The following is a 21,685-nucleotide window of genomic DNA, read 5'->3' as shown; positions in this document are numbered from 1 at the left end:
CTGAACTGAAGATAGATTCCTGGGAGAGATATTCATGGGGTAAAGGGCTTGAACCTTTTAAAAGACCAGTACACATTTTTCCAGTTCCTTTCCACTTTCAACTATCACCAGCAATTTAACAAGAGAAATATTTTCATTGCATCCTTTTTGGTACTGGTCATTCTTTTATATATAATGTAATCATATTTGGCATGCAACGTGTCCGTCTTACTGGTAGACTTCATAGTTATAGAGGTCAGTAAAGCAGAATGCATTTTCAAATGATACCTTCCAGTTATATTTCCTATTCTTGGAAGAAGCTGTTCTTTTTATTCTCTGACTCTTAGTGATTTTTCTTTTCTATTTAATAACCTCTTCTCAGTCATATTTAGTTTTAATAGTTCTCCTAGTTATTTTATCTTTTAATTTTCTACGTTATGTTTTAATACTAAGAATTTTTAAATTCTATGTATGCATACCATGATTGGAGGAGGAAATGGCAACCCATTCCAGTGTTCTTGCCTGGAGAATCCCAGGGACGGGGGACCCTGGTTGGCTGCCGTCTGTGGGTTCGCACAGAGTTGGACACGACTGAAGTGACTTGGCAGCAGCAGCATGCATACCATGAGTCTTCCTCATAGTCATTTCTCCACTATTTTTTTGCTTAGAAAATTCTTCCCCACTGAAAGGATTGACTAACATTTATTGATGCTTTCCCATCATTTTGTTTAAATATTCAGCTTTTAAATGCAATTCAATCATTCTCACAGTGTTCCAAAATAATTATTTCCAAAACTTTTAACTGTCTCAACATTGCTTATCATTCCATTTCCTGCCCTGATTTTTAATGCTTCTCTAGTGACATGCTTTTATGAGATATGCATTGAGTTGCTTCTCTCTCTCTTTCTCTCTCACACACACTGCCACCACCGCTACTACCACCGCCAGCATCACCAGCAATAACATCTAAGCCGTGTGACATCTTTACTTCTGCAATAATCGAATTGGTATTTTTTTACATTTAAGGGTCATATATTTATCAAAAATTCTATTGTGTGCATACAGATTTAAGCATTTTATATTACTTTTGCTATGATTACAAGATTTCTTTCTTTCTCCTTTGGTCAAAGGACTCACTGTTACCATAGTTACTGTTCATACATACGCATCTGTGCACACGCACAATGTCAGAAACTGAACGTTGGCTATGGACTGCAGGATCTGATTGTTCTGGGCGACTTTTGAATAAATTTTGCTCTTGAATATGTCATTTTTGAAGCCAGGTTATTTTGTCTTTCTTGGCGTAATCTTGTAAACTACTTGCTTGTAATATGTATCGCCTTCCCTCCACTTTCTTCTTAATATTGCTTCTTTTACAGCAAATTATGCTTTCATTGTCAACAGGACAATTAGAGACACCTTTGACATGATGAAAGTAGTGAAAGTGTTTCTGGTGTTGCCATAGCAATATGTATACATTCATTCTTGTTACAAAATGATATATCCTTAAAATCTTCACATTCTGCAAAGGTGTGAAAAATAGGGATATGGGAAAAGATTAGAGAAAAATTCAGTTCAGTTCAGTTCAGTCACTCAGTCGTGTCTGACTCTCCGCGACCCCATGAATCACAGCACGCCAGGCCTCCCTGTCCATCACCAACTCCCGGAGTTCACTCAAACTCATGTCCACAGAGTCGGTGATGCCATCCAGCCATCTCATTCTCTGTCGTCCCCTTCTCCTCCCGCCCCCAACCTTTCCCAGCATCAGAGTCTTTTCCAGTGAGTCAACTCGTCGCATGAGGTGGCCAAAGTATTGCAGTTTCAGCTTTAGCATCAGTCCTTCCAATGAACACCCAGGACTGATCTCCTTTAGAATGGACTGGTTGGATCTCCTTGCAGGCCAAGGGACTCTCAAGAGTCTACTCCAACACCACAGTTCAAAAGCATCAATTCTTCGGCGATCAGCTTTCTTCACAGTCCAACTCTCACATCCATACATGACCACGGGAAAACCCATAGCCTTGACTAGACGGACCTTGGTTGGCAAAGTAATGTCTCTGCTTTTTAATGTGCTATCTAGGCTGGTCATAACTTTCCTTCCAAGGAGTAAGTGTCTTTTAATTTCATGGCTGCAATCAGCATCTGCAGTGATTTTGGAGCCCAAAAAAATAAAGTCTGACACTGTTTCCACTGTTTTCCATCTATTTCCCATGAAGTGATGGGACCAGATGCCATGATCTTTGTTTTCTGAATGTTGAGCTTCAAGCCAACCTTTTCACTCTCCTCTTTCACTTTCATCAAGAGGCTTTTGAGTTCCTCTTCACTTTCTGCCATAAGGGTGGTGTCATCTGCATATCTGAGGTTATTGATATTTCTCCCAGCAATCTTGATTCCAGCTTGTGCTTCTTCCAGCCCAGCGTTCCTCATGATGTACTCTGCATAGAAGTTAAATAAGCAAGGTGACAATATACAGCCTTGACGTACTCCTTTTCCTATTTGGAACCAGTCTGTTGTTCCATGTACAATTCTGACTGTTGCTTCCTGACCTGCATACAGGTTTCTCAAGAGGCAGGTCAGGTGGTCTGGTATTCCCACCTCTTTCAGAATGTTCCACAGTTTATTGTGATCCACACAGTCAAAGGCTTTGGCATAGTCAATAAAGCAGAAATAGATGTTTTTCTGGAACTCTCTTGCTTTCTCCATGATACAGCGGATGTTGGCAATTTGATCTCTGGTGCCTCTGCCTTTTCTAAAACCTGCTTGAACATCTGGGAGTTCATGGCTCACATATTGCTGAGGCCTGGCTTGGAGAGTTTTGAGCATGACTTTACTAGTGTGTGAGATGAGTGCAATTGTGCAGTAGTTTGAGCATTCTTTGGCATTGCCTTTCTTTGGGATTGGAATGAAGACTGACCTTTTCCAGTCCTGTGGCCACTGCTGAGTTTTCCAAATTTGCTGGCATATTGAGTGCAGCACTTTCACAGCATCATCTTTCAAGATTTGAAATAGCTCCACTGGAATTCCATCACCTCCACTTAGCTGCCATTTTATCATCTTTCGTCTCATAGAGAGGCCACCCCTAATCACCCTACCTAAAGCAGATCTCCATCTCTTCCCCTGCTTGCCTTGTTTCTCAAGGATGTTGACTTTCACTTCCCAGGGTGTTGTCAATGTTTAATAGATATTTTATGCCTGCAATAAATATTCATTATATGTACCAGACACTTTTCTAAGCCATGCATGTAGATTACAATGGAGACAAAAATTCAACTGCTTAAACCGTAGAAAGCATTCTTTTTATACCTATACTTTCCACATATTGTAGTGCCATCCTGTGATCAAATATGGTCTTTGTGTGAACAATCTTCCAAGGCGGTATGCATGAGACTAATTTTATTCCTTCCTGCATTTAAATAATTTTAAAAAGATATGAAATTCTAGTTTCAAAATTCATTTTGAAAGGGGAGGCTTATATCCGTCTCAACTTTCAGTCAATACCTCATTGTATTCTAACCTTCAAATTTGCTGTTGAGAGGTCTGATATTATCTGTTGCTTTATTCATCTTATGTACTGGACTTTCCAAAATATTATCATATGATTTTCTAGTAAAATAAGGATAAATTCATTATCACTCCTAGCAGTAGGGAGAACATCACATTGATATAGCTGTGTAGTGCCACAATAGGGGCCAGCTGGAAAGAATATCCATAGTGTTAGGGATTTCAAGATGGGAGAATGATGGATATTGGGCGATATTTGTGACGTTACTAATTTAGGATCAGTAGATTTAGCCAGGGCTTCCCTGGAGGCTCAGCAATAAAGAATCCTCCTGCCAATGCAGGAAATGCAGGTTTGATCCCTGGGTCAGGAAGATCCCCTGGAGAAGAAAATGACAACCCACTCCAGTATGCTTGCCTGGGAAATCCATGGATAGAGGAGCCTGGTGGGCTACCAGTCCATGTAGTCACAAAGGGTCAGGAACGACTTTATCAACTAAACAAAATTAGCCAAGTGAGGGGTCTGGAGAGAGTCTTGATAAGAAAGATAAGGAAGCTGTTTGCCCAGGTGAGCAGGATGCTATCTCAGGTAAATTTATATGCAGGAATTTCTTGATGGGAACACTGAAATCCTGAATAAACCAGTAGGTTTACAGTCTTATCACCCCTGAGAAAACGTTTTATAGAACAAAAATTTATGTTGACCTAGCTATTCCTTATGTTGTAAGTGGTAGCAGTTCTCTTAGGGGATTTTTTTTCTCCTCCTTTATAATTTTCTTAATCTGTGAAGCAGCTGTTCTTCTGTCTTACATGGCACTTTGGATTCTTTCCATATGAGGTATTTTATCTTTTGTAATTATGAAAATTCTTGGTCATTATTACTAAAAATATGTCCCATACACCATTATTTATTTTCTCTTCAGTCATTTGCTATATTATAGATGTTGGCTCTTACCCATCTATTCTCTTTTTCTCTTCACTTTTACAGTTTCCAAACTGGGAGAATGTCACGATCTGAATTTTAAGTTTGCTGGTTCATTTCATGGTCATTCTTCTGGTATCTCCAATTGCTTTTTTTCATTCTTATTCTTGATTATTTCTTATTCCTCAGTTTTTCTCCTATCCTTTTTATAATTCTGTAAATATTAATATGCATATTTTAGTCTCCTGTTAACTGGTACATAAGCTTGATTTCTCCCTCTGTGAGATGTTCAGTTTGCCGGCCCTGGCTGTCTTGTACTTTTTTTCCCCCTCTGTGCTCTCATTTCCCTAGAAGTATCAGTCAAGTGACTAAAGTCTTACATCCTTCTGATGATTTAGACAGTAGTGATAGAAAGCATATTCCAAAGGTGAGAGTTATAGATGTGTTGATTTACATGTTATAGGTCTTTGTGGGAAAAAAAAAAAAAGCTTGTGGGTAAGATATGTAGAGAATAAAAATAGGTTAAAAAAAGATGAAAGCATTTTGCCCAAGCTATTCAGTAATTTATGACCACTGACTGGATGTCCAGCTATTCATTGTGGCATTCAATGGGCTAAACAATCTTTCAGCACATGATTAAAGCAATTTTACCCTGTTAATTTTATTCCTTTACCCCAAACGACAGAGAAATGATTCTAAAAATATAGTCATTAATTTGTTGATTCATCAGTAGATTTGGGGCAGTAACCAGTTGCTTTGGATTGGGATGCAATACTGTATAAGTCACAATCTCTTACACAGTAAAAAGAAAAAAAGAGTCCACAGAATTTATGAAGATACATAAAAGAGGTCATTAACTGCCTTAAGAGGAAGAGAAGAAAAATCCACAGAGGCTATGATAGTTCACAGAGGTTTTAAAATTTGGCAGGAGTTGCCAGAAGGCTCAAGGGGAGGAACAGTATTCCTATTCTAAAGAACAGTATGAGAAAATGCTTAAAGCTGTAGTGGCCAAGTAGTTGGGATTCTTGTCAGTATAAAATAAGGTTTTTCAGGGATTGACTTGGGAGATACATCTAAGAAACCATTAGAGGCCAGATCATGCAGGTCTCATATTCTATAATAGGTTATTATTTTTCTTGTGAATGGTTATGAGTCATTTAAGGATTATAAGTACAAGAGTGATTGAATCAGATTTATATTTTAGAAATATTAGGCATGTGGCATTGTGGAGGCTAAATAGGAAGGATGCAAGGATAATATCAGTGAGATTATTAGAAGGATATTGGTGTAGACGTGTGAAAGATGATGAAGAAAAGGGCCTGGAATTAAGAATGATAGTAAAAATGAGAGCTTTATACTTTTATGTACACAATGCATTATGCCAAAGATTATTGATATTATATACTACACCAATAGCAAGAAAAAAATTCAAATAGGTTTGAGTGTGAATAAGTCATCTGGGAAATTGTTATTTCCTGTCAGATTTCAGAAAAAAAAGTACAAATAGAGCCTAGATATATGCCATACTATCCTAACAAAAGGGAGTCTGTATTTCTCGCTGTATCATAAGCTCACACCTGTACAGATGTATCTTGTACTAGTTAGGGAATCGAAAGTGAAATGAAAAAAAAGGAAGTTGTTTGGGGAAATTTTATTTTACTTTTAATAATGTTCACTCAAGAGTGGAGATTTCTGTGTGTTTTCTTTCCTTTGTGTTCTTCAGAATTCAAGTTCCCCGTTCTTTTCACCACACGCCTCAGCCATCCTTTAGGGAATATGCCTTCTGATCTCTATAAATATCTGGAACTTTTGTTTTCCTGTGTATCTTCAAGATGTTTAGATAACTGTGGTTTTCATATCTAGGGACAATTTTTTAAAATTTCTCTTGGGATTGAGGTCAAGGTGAAGTTGTGTCACATTTTTGCTTCATAAGTCCTGAACATATTTAGGGAAAATAAATATTGGGTTAATTTAAAATTCACGTGCAAGATTTGAGTCTTTCTCCATCACATTCCATGTCTCTTCCAAGTCCTTGAAACATAACTTGATGAAGCAGCCATTTCACTTCCAGTTTATGCATCATAAAGGGATCATTGAAACAAAAGGATCTGCTAAACTCTGTAAGTTATGGGGAAAAAATATGTTTTTTCCCCCTCAGAAAGTTCATTTTAAAGTGCAAGATCAGGAATAGGCTTTTATTTCCACATTGGAGATCAGTATATTTGCTTCACTGAGTCCCATGTTCTTTTACAGACTTTCTGCTGCTGCTAAGTCACTTCAGTCGTGTCCGACTCTGTGCGACCCCATAGACGGCAGCCCACCAGGCTCCCCTATCCCTGGGATTCTCCAGGCAAGAACACTGGAGTGGGTTGCCATTTCCTTCTCCAATGTGTGAAAGTGAAAAGTGAAATTGAAGTCGCTCAGTCATGTCTGACTTGTAGCGACCCCATGGACTGCAGCCTACCAGGCTCCTCCGTCCATGGGATTTTCTAGGCAAGAGTACTGGAGTGGCTATCCAGTAGCAATTCCATAGTTTCTGATAAGAGTGTCTGCTTAGGAACCATCAGCCTTATCAGCACCTTCTCTTTGCGATTACATTCATATATCACATTTTTAAATTGTTAACCTTGATTTTTGTCCTTCAGCTAGTATCACTGCATCTCAATCCGGAAGGACAAGTTGATGTACTGAAGAATTTTATACTCTTCCTTACTTGTTAAAGTTTTTAGTCATCAATCAGAGTTGTTCCATCTTTTCTCTCCCTCTCCTTTTCTCTTTCTCTATATTTTACTATTCCATTATAAATAACTCAATTTTGTATTTTATGTATTTACATTTTAAATATATTTTAAATTCATCTAACCTTCCCAACATGAATTCTAACTTTATTCCAACCTAGGACATTTGCAAATGGTCTTTCTTAGCACAAACTCTCCTGATTCTTCTCACCTGTCCTTCGTGAGTATTCTTTTTCTCACTTTATGGATGGAGAGACAGGTTGTCTCATGGAAAGTCTCATGCCCAATTCACAACTTAAATATGATGTGGACTAGAATATGTTTTTTTTAATTGAAATATAATTGCTTTGCAATGTTGTGTTAGTTTCTGCTGTACAACAAAGTGAATCAGCTGTATGTATACATATATTCCCTCCCTCTTGAGCCTCCCACCCTCCCCTCATCCCATCCCGCTAGGTCATCACAGAGCACCGAGCTGAGCCTGCTTTGCTATACAGCAGGGTCCCACCAGCTATCTGTTTTACACATGGTGGTGTATATATGTCAATACTAATCTCCCCATTCATCCCACCCTCCCCTTTCCCTCCCCACCATGTCCAGCTGTCCATTCTCTACATCTGTTTCTCTACTCCTGCCCTTCAAGTATGTTCATTTGTACCATTTTTCTATATTCCACATGCATTAATATACAATATTTGTTTTTCTATTTCTGACTTACTTCAATCTGTGTTACAGATTCTAGGTCCATCCACATTTCTACAGTGACCCAATTTCAATTCCTTTTTTATGGCCAAGTAATATCTTACTGTATATATCTTTGTCTCAATATTGTATTACTTTTTTTGAAAATACTTGTGTAGTTTATATTTATGGCAGTTACCTGGATTAAATGAATGGATTTTAATAAGTTTAATTTCTCTTTATCTATCTCCTCTTTTCACCCAGTTTCTTGTATATCTTCTGTGTTGTCCACTAATCCCTTCATTGTCACCAACATCTTGCACTCTGAATAGGATAATACTACTTACTATCTAATTTCTATTGAATACCATGAGTAATAAAATAAGCAAATGTAATAAAATAAAATCGTTTTTCCATCTTTGAGACTGATTCCTAATCCTGATTGAGTCATAATTGACATGAATTTCTTATAGTCTGTGTATGTGTATGTTCATACTTTCATATTTTGGGCAACAATCAAACATTAGTCTTAAGCAAAAATGTTGTGGTGAGAAACTTCAGATTCAACTCTAGAAAATGAAGGACAAAGAGTAAGGTAATGGAGAATGTATACTGCTGAAATAGAATATAAATGGCAGTTATTATCATCATAAGGTATTTATATTGTAGTCCTGATAAAATTGCCACATGAAAACTACATCATTGATCAAACATATCTTATGGAGGCTGACATGAATAGACAAGGAGTGCTGGGGAAGTGGGTGACAATTGCCTTCTTAAGGCAAATATTTTAATGTTACCACTGATGAGTATCTGGAGTAGGAAATGGCAACTCACTTTAGTATTCCTGCCTGGAAAATCCCATGGACAGAGGAGCCTGGTGGGCTATAGTCCATGGGGTCGCAGAGTCAGACACGACTTAATGAATAAACATCAGCTGATACATGGTACATTTGGGGTTAGAAAATTAAAATGAGATATGTAACATCATAATGATGTTGATTTATTGAAGCTTTGGTTATATCAGAGGAATATTAAATTATCTTAATTATTTGATAATATACATTTTATTCCTGTTACTCTAGTAATTTAAAGCATCCTCCAAATACTGAAATTATAATCAAGTTCAATTAAGAAATTTGAACATCTAAAATGAATACATTTGAAAACCAGTATTACTTTTCATCTTCCTCCAAAAAAGTAAAATTGCCGTTTAAAGAACTCACAACACTGTCTCCAATTGTGAAAATAAATGTATATCATGCTATGTAGTTGATCATAATACATTTAAAACAAAAAGATTGATAAGATGGGAAACATTTGAGAAAAATGTTTTGGATTTTAAGATTGCCACTTTTTGCTTAGTCTTTAAAAAGGCCTTAATAAAATGCTGAATCTAATATGCCAGGAAGGAACAAATTATGAATGTACAGCACTGTATACTAGACCTTGAACCTAGATATTTGAGAAATCATGATGAATAATCTGGACATCAAAAATTAAAACTTAACTGCTTGGTAACTGAAATTACTGTTAAATTGAGGCAGCATGCAAACAATGAATAATTTCTCAAATTGAGAACATTACATTAAATATAATCACATTTGTTAATGCAATGCATATTTAATCTACAGTTAAAGCATTTTCCAAATCTGGTTGAGTTATAAAATGATAAGGTCAATTAAGATAAATATACATATTCAGGTACCTAGAATGCCCCATTCATTTTAATTTGATAAGCAAATGTATGTAAATAAACATGTGAGTTGAATATTAATGACATAGAATAATAAAATAGTTCAGACTGTACATATAAAATCAGGAACTAAGAAGTAAAGAAGTTATGCTCAAAGCAATACATTTTTATAAACTTTGTATCATTAAGATGATTATGAAATCAGCAAGACTTTGAAAGACACTGGATTTTTTTTGAGATGATAATCTCATTTATTTGAGGTAATTTCCTCATCTTCAACTGTACTTTTCTGTAACTTCAAAATAATATTACATTTTACAATAAGTATATTCCTACCTTGTGGTTTATTGTTCTCTGCTTTGGAGGTAAGAGAATTAAGAAAAATAGCATTTTCATAATAAACCATATATTTAATCCCTTTCTAAATGTTTCCTTTGGAAATTAAATTGCCTAGACATATCTTGATAATACCATCAGTTCACATTCTTTTTTCCTCAATTAATTTACTTATAAGAGGAACAAAATACAATTATACTCATCAGTCTCGGTATGATATTTTATTGACATTAATATCACTAAGTCACAGAAACTTTAATGTCAGTTCTTACAAACATTAAAAATATATATGAAAATGAAAAAACATTTTGCTGAGATGTTGATATTCTGTAACCTCAACAGCATCTTCAAGATGAGCACAACTTACAGTGAAAACATACTTGAAAATCCCTGGTCCATTTTGCAGACCTCAAAGTTACAGCCTCTGACTTTCAAGGTTCTCTGTTAAACACAGTATGTGTTTATGATAAATTTTGCAAATAATTTTTTAAAATTACAGGTGCAACCCCTGACAAATGTCAGTTTTTAAGTCATCTTTAAAAGCAACTTGTTATGGAACTTCCCTGGTGATTCAGTAGTTCTGACTTCACCTTCCAATGCAGGAAGTGCAAGTTCAATCCCTGGTTGGTGGGGGCTAAGATCCTACATTCCTCATGGTCAAAAAAATCAAAACATAAAACAGAAGCAATACTGTAACAAATTCAATAAAGACTTAAAATTTTAAAAAGTAACTTGCCAAATGTTAGCCTCTTTTTATTCTTCTTAGATAAGAACTTTTGTAACCTGTGTTTCGAGATCACTGAATAATTATTACTTACTTCCACTGTTTAAAGGGAAAGTAGCTTCTTAATAATTAAGTTTTATCATTATTAGTGGCATTGTTGTGAGTTAAATGTGATGCAGAATTATTAAAAAGTGTGCTAACCCTAATCCTTGTGTGTTTTGGTTTTTGTTTCCACTTTCAGAGACAAAGACATAGCATGGCATGAACATGGCGCAGTTTTATTACAAAAGAAATGTTAACGCCCCCTATAGAGACCGCATCCCTCTCAGGATAGTCCGAGCAGAATCTGAACTCTCACCCTCCGAGAAAGCCTACCTAAATGCTGTGGAAAAGGGAGATTATGCAAGCGTCAAGAAATCCCTGGAAGAAGCTGAAATTTATTTTAAAATCAATATTAATTGCATCGATCCTCTTGGAAGAACTGCTCTTCTCATTGCAATTGAAAATGAGAACTTGGAACTCATCGAACTGCTCTTAAGCTTTAACGTCTATGTTGGAGATGCCCTATTACATGCTATCAGGAAAGAAGTTGTGGGAGCTGTTGAGCTGCTGCTGAACCACAAAAAGCCCAGTGGAGAAAAACAGGTACTAGAAAAATACTGGTTTTCATTTACTTTACGTGCAGAAGGTTTCTATGGATGTTCAAATTCTCCACCAATTTTAAGAAATATTAACACTGAAATAATAAATATTATGATGGAAAACTACCACTAAGCACACATTTTATACTCTCCAAAAGTCACCATCACCTACACCTCTTACCCTGGCTAATCAGACATTAATGAGGACCAAAGCAAAACTAAGTAACCTGTGGTGGTTTCCCATACATTAGGGACATGTTTATGTAATAGTATATAAATTTGGGGGAGGGTGGTGCTACTGTGTATATGTGGGTGTTTTCTTCTTGTCCTTCATTTTCTGAACATTCTACAGTAACAGACTGAATTCTTTTGCTATTTTTCTTTTTAACCCTCTTGCCTGTTCTGGAATTCTGTATCTTATTACTAAAGTGAGTTGTACATCTAACTCTGATACTGCTTTTTAGCAAACTCTAATGGATTCTTTTAAATGGAGACCAATATTTTAAAAAAGCAAAGAAGATTACTAGAAAATAACTGGCTGTAGATTTAATATATCACACTTTTTTGGCAAAATGTAGCTGTATCTTACTGTCATCGGTAGAAACTAAGCTAAAACGGTACCTGATTATAAATACTATCTGGTTTTTATTCCTGTTATCTCCCTATTTTTTACCCCTAAGGAAGTAGAAAAATCGTAGATTGAAATGAATAAGGAATCTATTTTTGTCTGTCTACATTATTCCCTAATACTGCCCTGTATCTGAACTATTCGATCTTTTAGCCTTTCACATTGAACTCTTCACTTCCCGCATCAAGTCTCCTTGACTAATTGCAGAAGACATTGCATGTATTTCAGTGGCTCAAAATCTGTCCTTTCAAGTAAAATCTTATAGAAACATTTGTTTTTACACCTCTAGCAGTTTCTGTTCTATTTGATAAAGGTGCAAATATTTTCTGCAAATGACGGATTCTTAGAGACATCGTTTGTGGTTTACTCACTACGTCGTGTCTGACTCTTTGTGACCCCATGGACTGTAGCCCCACCAGGTTCCTCTGTCCATGGTATTTCCCAGGCAAGAATCCTGGAGTGGGTTGCCATTTCCTTCTCCACGGGATCTTAACCAATCCAGGGATTGAACCTGGGTCTCCTGCACTGCATGCAGATTTCTTTACCAACTAAGACACCTTAGAGACATTACATTCTTTTAAAGTAAGACCTGCTGTAGCTGTTAATACCATTATCTTTGCTTTACTGGAAGACTTTGATCAGAATCATTGCCATGATTAGAACAAGAATTTCAAGGCTGGATGTCTCCTGAAAAGGTCTCCCCAAAAGTCTGTTTTTTGGCCCATTCTTATGTCTCAACATCAGGCATCCTTTTCCCTCACCTGGCTCCAAACTTTGATAAAACAACACTCCACAATGACAATACTTCTTTGTTTTTTGCTTTACTGGTTTTTAATTTTTTGTTTCATATCCAGTTGTTTGGGTTACCTTCCCACCATATTGATCTGAACTTTGATTATTAATAAAAGGTAGTAAAGGTTTGCAAAGGTTTGAAATCTGGCAAGAGTCTGAAATATCCCAGGCCATGTATTTCTGGATGATTTCTCTTGTATCAGTTTGTAAGACAAGAATTTTCCAACTTGTACTATGCTTGACAGGTGTGGACAGGTAGTAGTAATGTTTAAAGACATATGTTATGTTATATCCCAGTTTTCCACCACTAGAGAAACACCAAACACTTAGACAGGAATGAATAGGAATCTGTTCTTATCTGTGTAAGTTCAGGTGCTACTTCCCCAGTCACCTTGTGAATTTGAAACACCTTGCACAATCATATTCCTAAAGTATTTGCATTTCCTAATAACAATGATCTTATATTATATACCCTCTTGTTTATTATCTATAAGAGCAACCATGAGACAGACTTGGGACTGTATGTCTAGATCATTTAAGATTATAACAGGTCCATAGAACAAAATTGCTATTGTGTTTTTCCTGCTTATTACTATATAATCTTCTTAATTTTATTGTCTAGAGAACAGTGACCAAACATTTCAGTGTCTCTTTAGTCAATGACATTTGTACTCGCCAAAGTAATTTGGTGTCTGGAGAAGATATCTGCTATTATGAGATTGTTTGTTGGAAGATGTTCAACTTCTAAGCTAAACTCTAGTCTGACAAGTAGGTCTTGGCTTCTTAGAGGCACTTGATCTGGAACCCTGATCATTAATAAAAGGCAGTAAAGGTTTGCAGTCTGTCAGGAGTCTGAAATATCCCAGGCCTTGCGTTTCTGGAGGATTTCTTTTATATCAGTTCGTAAGCCAAGAATTTTTCTTTTCTGTTTGCACATTCTAGAATTCCTCTTCAGCAAAGACACTGAGAATCAACAAAAGTTGTATCTTTTGGTTTGAACTTTGTAATTCGGAAAGAGCAACTCCAACCTACCTCAGAGTTCCTGGTATCTTGTACAATAAAAGTGAGGTTGTTACACCAGGAAATGTATACAGTATGGCACATAAAAGAGGTCCCTGGGGTTTGTGGGGGAGAGAGGGGGGCAGACGAACCCCATTAGAGCTTGGCTGTTTATCTGTGACTTACTTAGACAATGCATCTCTTAAGTGTGGCCAACGTCATTTGGAATAAAAGTTTCCATTAGCCAGCATCTGGCAGGTAACAAATAAATTCTTGACAGGATTTTTTATCTCATAAATTGTAATTCCTTAGAAGATTCTTGTGATCATAAAAGCCATTTTGTGTTTACTCTGTTTGCCTAATTTGCAGTCTTACAGGCCACCCTCAAAGACCCTGGAACACATTACCATTAATTTTGTTGAGGTCACTGAAGCTGAGTGTTAAAACCTAAGAACAATAATATCCAAGTGGTCAAAATCAGCATAACTTGTCTTAAAATGAGTCAAGGAAAAGGATCTATTATAAAAACACATAAATCTGATAATCGGAACACTTACTTAGAACTTAAAATGTGACAGATGTGGATCAGGAAATAGACTCTTCTTTGACGAATGTGTCACATGATAATTTCTTTCTCTGGAATAAGATACAATGCATGATTGCCTCCCGAAATCATGGGGGCTTGAGATTTCAGATTACTCGGCTTATTCTTCCAGTACATTAGCCAGGGAACAATTTACAATTTGCATATGCTTTTTGGGCCAGGTCTGAGCCCCGTCACTGGGGAGGAGACATGATTTTTGTTTTCTAGAGTCTAGTTGTGAAGAGAGACAGGAAAAATATCATGGGGATATGAGTAAATGTAATCACAATGGAAAAGAGAAATCAATCCTTGGGTAATTATGAAAGTAAACTGACAAGACTTGGTAAATACAAAATATTATTGGGTGGAAGGCATCGGGGGAGCAGGAGAAAGGCCTGAAGGAGAAGGACGAATGTTTGGTTTATAACTGGGGAAAGTTATTTCCAGTAACTGAGGCAGAGACTCTAAAAGAGGTGTATGAGACCTGCTTGGATATACTCAGCTTTCCCTTTATTGGCATTGCTATCTAGGAGATTATCAGACATTTTGTTCTTAAGAAAGGGGTTTGGGATTGATATTCAGACAATAGGGAGGACCTTGAAGTGCATAAAGTCACCTGTCTTCCAGTCACTTTGACATTGGTTGTATGTCCTTTCCCTTGTGTATTGTTTAAATGTTTATGATGGTTAGTATGTTAAAACTTTTCTTGATGCCACATCTAGTGAAGATATTTAGGTTTTTCCAGATAAATAGACGGGAATAGATTATTAATTATTTTCTTTCCTAGTTCATGTATTTCTTCATAAATCAAGATATTGAGTCCTTAGTGTTTTCATTTTTACTATAAAAAATGGAAAGAGCAATACTTTATTTCTTTTCATGTAGTATACAGCACGGAGAACCTGTCATTCTCCACAATGGGCAGGGAGATGGGACATTATGTATTCTTCCTGAGACTGCTTCCTGGCTGGAATCATTACTCTGATACTCTCTGCTGATTTTACTGAACTTTTCTTTAACCTCCTTAGTGCCTTATTTCTCCATAGGGAATAACCAACAGTGACTTCTCAGCTCCCTTTTTTCAGTCAATTGATTGGTTACTTGACTTCTAATTATTTCTAACAGACCTTTCTCTTTGATGTCTTCTAAGGCCAGATTCAATTTCAGTTTCAGCTGCTTCAGTAAATGTTTATCAGAAGCAGAACTTTCTTTTTCACTCTTCACTTAGACACTAGTACCAAATCTTCAGTACCATCAACATTTCTGGGAGGGCTTGTTACTTCAGTTTGCGGATCCCGCCCCAAGAGTCTCTGATATAGCTGGTCTGGAAGGGGTCCCTGGGACTTGTGTTTCTCACAAGTATGAAAGTGACACTAATGCTTCTGGTCTGGAGACAACACTTTGAGAACCGCTGACTTAGAGAATGTTGAAAACTACAGAATACCTATAGTTGTATACCTCATGTTAGGTATGGTTGCATTATACCATGATAACCTTGCATTTGGGAGATTTCAAATAATTATCTTAAATACAAGTGATTAAGTGGTATTTAATACAAAATAATTTTCCAATTTCACTAATGCATTTATTATATTTTCCCTTCTTTGGGAAAAATACTAAACATTACTTATCCATTCAATAATTAAGATCCTAGAGTATTTCAATTGAAGAAATTTTGATTTGAAAGCCCCACTAAAAAGAGTATCAGATTTTATAATCTCAAGAGACCTTGGAGATCATCTAACCCAATCACTTTGTTTTACAGAAGAGGGAAAAGTATTTGGGATTTAACCTGACCAAAAGAATCTATAAACCAATATCTAGCATCAAACCTGCAGATAGCCTGAATGATGAATATTCATTGAACTTGTCATCATGCCAGTAATTCATGATAAGAATTTTATTTGCATTATCTCATTTCATCTTCACATTATCTGGTGAAGGTTGGTCCCATTGTTCTCCCCATTTACAGATGAGGAAATGAAGGCACAAAAAAGTATTAGTGACACATCCCAGATCAAAGAACCAGGAAATATCGGTGCTGGAACTCAAGAGTCATGGAAAATAATCACCAGCTATCTGGCTCCAGCCACTGTGCCAATTTGGATAGGAATCATTTAAATGATTAGCTAATTATCCTAATGTAGGATATGAGTTACATAAATTTAAAAGAGCCTCTAGAGTTACATATGTAGGCTGTGCCTCTATCTTGACTATTCAGTTCAGTTCAGTCTCTCAGTCGTGTCCGACTCTCCGCGACCCCATGAACCACAGCACGCCAGGCCTCCCTGTCCATCAACAACTCCCGGAGTTCACTCAAACTCATGTCCACAGAGTCAGTGATGCCATCCAGCCATCTCATTCTCCGTCGTCCCCTTCTCCTCCCGCCCCCAACCTTTCCCAGCATCAGAGTCTTTTCCAGTGAGTCAACTCGTCGCATGAGGTGGCCAAAGTATTGCAGTTTCAGCTTTAGCATCAGTCCCTCCAATGAACACCTAGGATTGATCTCCTTTAGAATGGACTGGTTGGATCTCCTTGAAGTATAAGGGACTCTCAAGAGTCTTCTCCAGCACCACAGTTCAAAAGCATCAATTCTTCAGCGATCAGCTTTCTTCACAGTCCAACTCTCACATCCATACATGACCACGGGAAAAACCATTGCCTTGACTAGACGGACCTTGGTTGGCAAAGTAATGTCTCTGCTTTTTAATATACTATCAAGGTTGGTCATAACTTTACTTCCAAGGAGCAAGTGTCTTTTAATTTCATGGCTGCAATCAGCATCTGCAGTGATTTTGGAGCCCCAAAAAATAAAGTCTGACACTGTTTCCACTGTTTTTCCATCTATTTCCCATGAAATGATGGGACCAGATGCCATGATCTTTGTTTTCTGAATGTTGAGCTTCAAGCCAACCTTTTCACTCTCCTCTTTCACTTTCATCAAGAGGCTTTTGAGTTCCTCTTCACTTTCTGCCATAAGGGTGGTGTCATCTGCATATCTGAGGTTATTGACATTTCTCCCAGCAATCTTGATTCCAGCTTGTGGTTCTTCCAGCCCAGCGTTCCTCATGATGTACTCTGCATAGAAGTTAAATAAGCAAGGTGACAATATACAACCTTGACGTACACCTTTCCCTATTTGGAACCATCTTGACTATTATACCATTTATAATTTAGTTGCTCAGTAGATTCTAAGTCATTAGAGGTAATTAGAAGCTATGAAATGCCAGGGAAGAGTAGAGTTGAGTGACAGAAATGCTGACTTCTAGCCCTGTTCAACAGTTGCTAACAGGACAAGCCTCTGAAAATCATTCTGAGCCTTGGTTTTCTCAGTATTAAGTGGAATCGTAGAATTAACTTACTTGCTTCTTAATGTTTGGTGATGTTAAAGTTCTGTAAAAGTGTTTTATAAGGTGACGTATAATAACAGCATAATATACTGTTATTACTATGTCATAATCTCTGTCTTCCTACTGACAAATAAATATACTAATAATACAACATACACTAAAATATAAAGTTCAGCACTGGCAGTTTACCTTCTGGAGTGCATGCCTTCTCTTTCCTTTGAAAAATGCAATTATTGGAACTAGAAACCCTATTCAGGGAGAGCAAGGGAGAATTTAATTGTTTGCCCTTTTCCTTTCTATCTCAATGCACCTAGGGGATTTCAAAAAATAATTTCTGTGTATGTGCTAATGTGATTTGTGGCTTTAGAGAGTACCTATTATATAATCAGGAAATCAAAGGATGAAATAGGAGATTGGCATGAGCAAGTTAATGTAAATATGCATCCAATCCAAAATATACCCTGCTGACTAAAAATACGGGATGTTTTTAATTGATATTGATGCTAATAAATGTATCCCTGGCTACTGGGAAGAGATAGAGTTTACTTTTATCTCTTATCTTCGTTTGATTTTAGTTGCTGGACTTTAGAGCAAGTAATTTACTTCTGCAGACTCATAAATTTCATATAGTCCTTTTTAAATGTCCTGTGCTAAGACAGCCTATATGTTCTAGTCTTTAGAGCTGCCCCTTGCAGAGTGAAAGCATTTCCACTTCCTCTGTGGTTAACCAGTTAAGGTTACCCTTTTTGATTTGTTTCTGTTACATCCTGGATATTCACAGTAAGTGAAACTAAATACCATCATCATATTTACTATCAAAATTCAGAGAAAGAGTGAAAGCAAGAGCAAGAGAGAATTATAAAGTATTAAAGATGTTCTCCTTCCTGGTGGTTCAGATGGTAAAGAATCCACCTGCAATGCAGGAGACAGGGTTTCAATCCCTGGCTTGGGAAGATCCCATGGAGGAGGGAATGGCAACCCTCTCCAGTATTCCTGCCTGGAGAATTCCTTGGACAGAGGAGCCTGGCGAGATGCAGTCCATGGAGTCACAGAGTTGGACATAACTTAGTGACTAAACAACAGCAACGTCACAAAATATTTATCCTATTGTGAGACATAGCTGGATACATCATCAATTATCCTTTCTTTATTTCTGGATGGAAAATGTCAATAGGAAATGTTTATAACATTGTCCACCGTTAATATGAAAAAGCTGAAAATTATCCCCCACGTGATCTTTATAATGTCAAGTAGAAACCAATATAAAGTAGTTTTACTAATAAGTACTTTGAAAGTCTAAAATTAAATTGAGTCCTATTATTCCACAGCAGGGAATTTAAATGCTGTTACAACAAAGAATAGCAAGGAGAGATAAGAAAGACTTCCTCAGTGATCAATGCAAAGAAATAGAGGAAAACAACAGAATAGGAAAAACAACAGACCTCTTCAAGAAAATTAGAGATTCCAAGGGAACATTTCATGCAAAGATGGGCTTGATAAAGGACAGAAATGGTATGGACCTAACAGAAGCAGAAGATATTAAGAAGAGGTGGCAAGAATACACAGAAGAACTGTACAAAAAAGATCTTCACGACCAAGATAGTCACGATAACGTGATCACTGACCTAGAGCCAGACATCTTGGAATGTGAAGTCAAGTGGGCCTTAGAAAGCATCACTACTAACAAAGCTAGTGGAGGTGATGGAATTCCAGTTGAGCTCTTTCAAGTCTTGAACGATGATGCTGTGAAAGTGCTGCACTCAATATGCCAGCAGATTTGGAAAACTCAGCAGTGGCCACAACTGGAAGAGGTCAGTCTTCATTCCAATCCCAAAGAAAGGCAATGCCAAAGAATGCTCAAACTACCGCACAATTGCACTCATCTCACACGCTAGTAAAGTCATGCTCAAAATTCTCCAAGCCAGGCTTCAGCAGTATGTAAACCATGAACTCCCAGATGTTCAAGCAGGTTTTAGAAAAGGCAGAGGCACCAGAGATCAAATTGCCAACATCTGCTGGATCATGGAGAAAGCAAGAGAGTTTCAGAAAAACATCTATTTCTGCTTCATTGACTATGCCAAAGCCTTTGACTGTGTGGATCACAATAAACTGTGGAACATTCTGAAAGAGATGGGAATCCCAGACCACCTGACCTGCCTCTTGAGAAACCTGTATGCAGGTCAGGAAGCAACAGTTAGAACTGGACATGGAACAACAGACTGGTTCCAAATAGAAAAAGGTGTACGTCAAGGCTGTATATTGTCACCTTGCTTATTTAACTTATATGCAGAGTACATCATGAGGAACGCTGGGCTGGAAGAACCACAAGCTGGAATCAAGATTGCTGGGAGAAATATCAATAACCTCAGATATGCAGATGACACCACTCTTATGGCAGAAAGTGAAGAGGAACTCAAAAGCCTCTTGATGAAAGTGAAAGAGGAGAGTGAAAAGGTTGGCTTGAAGCTCAACATTCAGAAAACAAAGATCATGGCATCTGGTCCCATCACTTCATGGGAAATAGATGGAAAAACAGTGGAAACAGTGTCAGACTTTATTTTTGGGGGCTCCAAGATCACTGCAGATGCTGATTGCAGCCATGAAATTAAAAGACACTTGCTCCTTGGAAGGAAAGTTATGACCAACCTTGATAGTATATTAAAAAGCAGAGACATTACTTTGCCAACCAAGGTCCGTCTAGTCAAGGCAATGGTTTTTCCCATGGTCATGTATGGATGTGAGAGTTGGACTGTGAAGAAAGCTGATCGCTGAAGAATCAATGCTTTTGAACTGTGGTGTTGGAGAAGACTCTTGAGAGTCCCTTATACTTCAAGGAGATCCAACCAGTCCATTCTAAAGGAGATCAATCCTAGGTGTTCATTGGAGGGACTGATGCTAAAGCTGAAACTGCAATACTTTGGCCACCTCATGCGACGAGTTGACTCACTGGAAAAGACTGATGCTGGGAAAGTTTGGGGGCGGGAGGAGAAGGGGACGACAGAGAATGAGATGGCTGGATGGCATCACTGACTCTGTGGACATGAGTTTGAGTGAACTCCGGGAGTTGGTGATGGACAGGGAGGCCTGGCGTGCTGTGATTCATGGGGTCGCGGAGAGTTGGACACGACTGAGCGACTGAATTGAACTGAACTGAACAACATAGATGGAGCCTAGATTTCCTTTAGTCAGCTGGCAAATGCAATCATGAGTGATCTGAGTGATTCTGCCCTAAATGGAAGAATTTTTAAAGATGGACTATGTTTCACTGTTAATATGATAAAGTGGTTTAAGCTAACTGGTCATTCTGACTCATAAGATAATACACACTAACATTTTCTTTTTCTTGATGACCAGAAAATTATAGATAAGCAGTTCTCCAGAATCCTCTTGTTCCTTTCTTTCAACATATCACACTTATTATAAAAGTCATCAGCATCATCATTAAATATGTTCAGAATGCACAAGAGCAAAAAGCTTTTAGCGCCTTCTGAAACTCAAGTGGAGAAAAAATGTATGAAAAACAATCTCAACCAATAAAGCAAAGCTTCAAGCATTGAGGCATTTCCATCTGATGGTAATAAAATACAAGACAGAGTCCTTATTTTCTGTTTGTGGAAAAGAAAGGAGGGAAAGATGGTTAAGAGGTTCGAGAGAGAAAGATGAGCTGTAAATCCTACCTTATCATCTAGGCAAATTATTTGAGCCTTGACTTTCTCATAAATAAGGAGATAATAGTCCCTGCTCACCAGGTTGTTGTAAAGATTAGATAGTTAGCACACTAATATGGCTGGCATTTAGAGAGCTCAGTATATGTACCTCCACCTTGATGTCATTTGAGCATTTTATACTTATTCAATTCAATTTAATTAAAAATGTTTATGTGTGTTGAAGAGGCTAAAAGTTCTTCAAAGTAAATTCCTTGAGAAGCCTTAGCATTTGTATGAAGACTGAGTTTATGTTAAAGTAAGAGAGAGGGTATACTGGTAGCTCAATCAGTAAAGAAGCAGTCTGTAGTGCAGGAGACCAGGGTTCAATCCCTGGGTCAGGAATATCCCATGGAGAAAGGAATAGCAACCCACTCCTGTATTCTTACCTGGCAAATCCCACGGACAGAGGAT

The 21,685-nt window shown here is 37.4% G+C and overlaps 1 protein-coding gene across 3 annotated transcripts in view; it reads left to right on the top strand.

The window, feature by feature from the left end:
• TRPC4 (transient receptor potential cation channel subfamily C member 4) overlaps positions 1-21,685 on the top strand; it is a 209,905-nt gene that overhangs the window by 47,827 nt on the left and 140,393 nt on the right. For all 3 annotated transcript variants that reach the window (XM_055426213.2, XM_055426211.2, XM_088842727.1), the window contains one exon: positions 10,816-11,219. In XM_055426213.2, coding sequence (XP_055282188.1) covers positions 10,836-11,219 — 384 coding nt within the window. In that variant the 5' untranslated portion in view covers positions 10,816-10,835. The remainder of the gene's footprint in view (positions 1-10,815; positions 11,220-21,685) is intronic.

This window comes from Moschus berezovskii, chromosome 13 (genome assembly GCF_049115385.1).
Source record: "Moschus berezovskii isolate FMDL1 chromosome 13, NW_MosBer_1.0, whole genome shotgun sequence".
In the NCBI taxonomy this organism is placed as follows: Eukaryota; Metazoa; Chordata; class Mammalia; order Artiodactyla; family Moschidae; genus Moschus; species Moschus berezovskii.
Note: the sequence above shows the minus strand (reverse complement) of the source record. Positions and strands in the feature narration are given on the sequence as shown.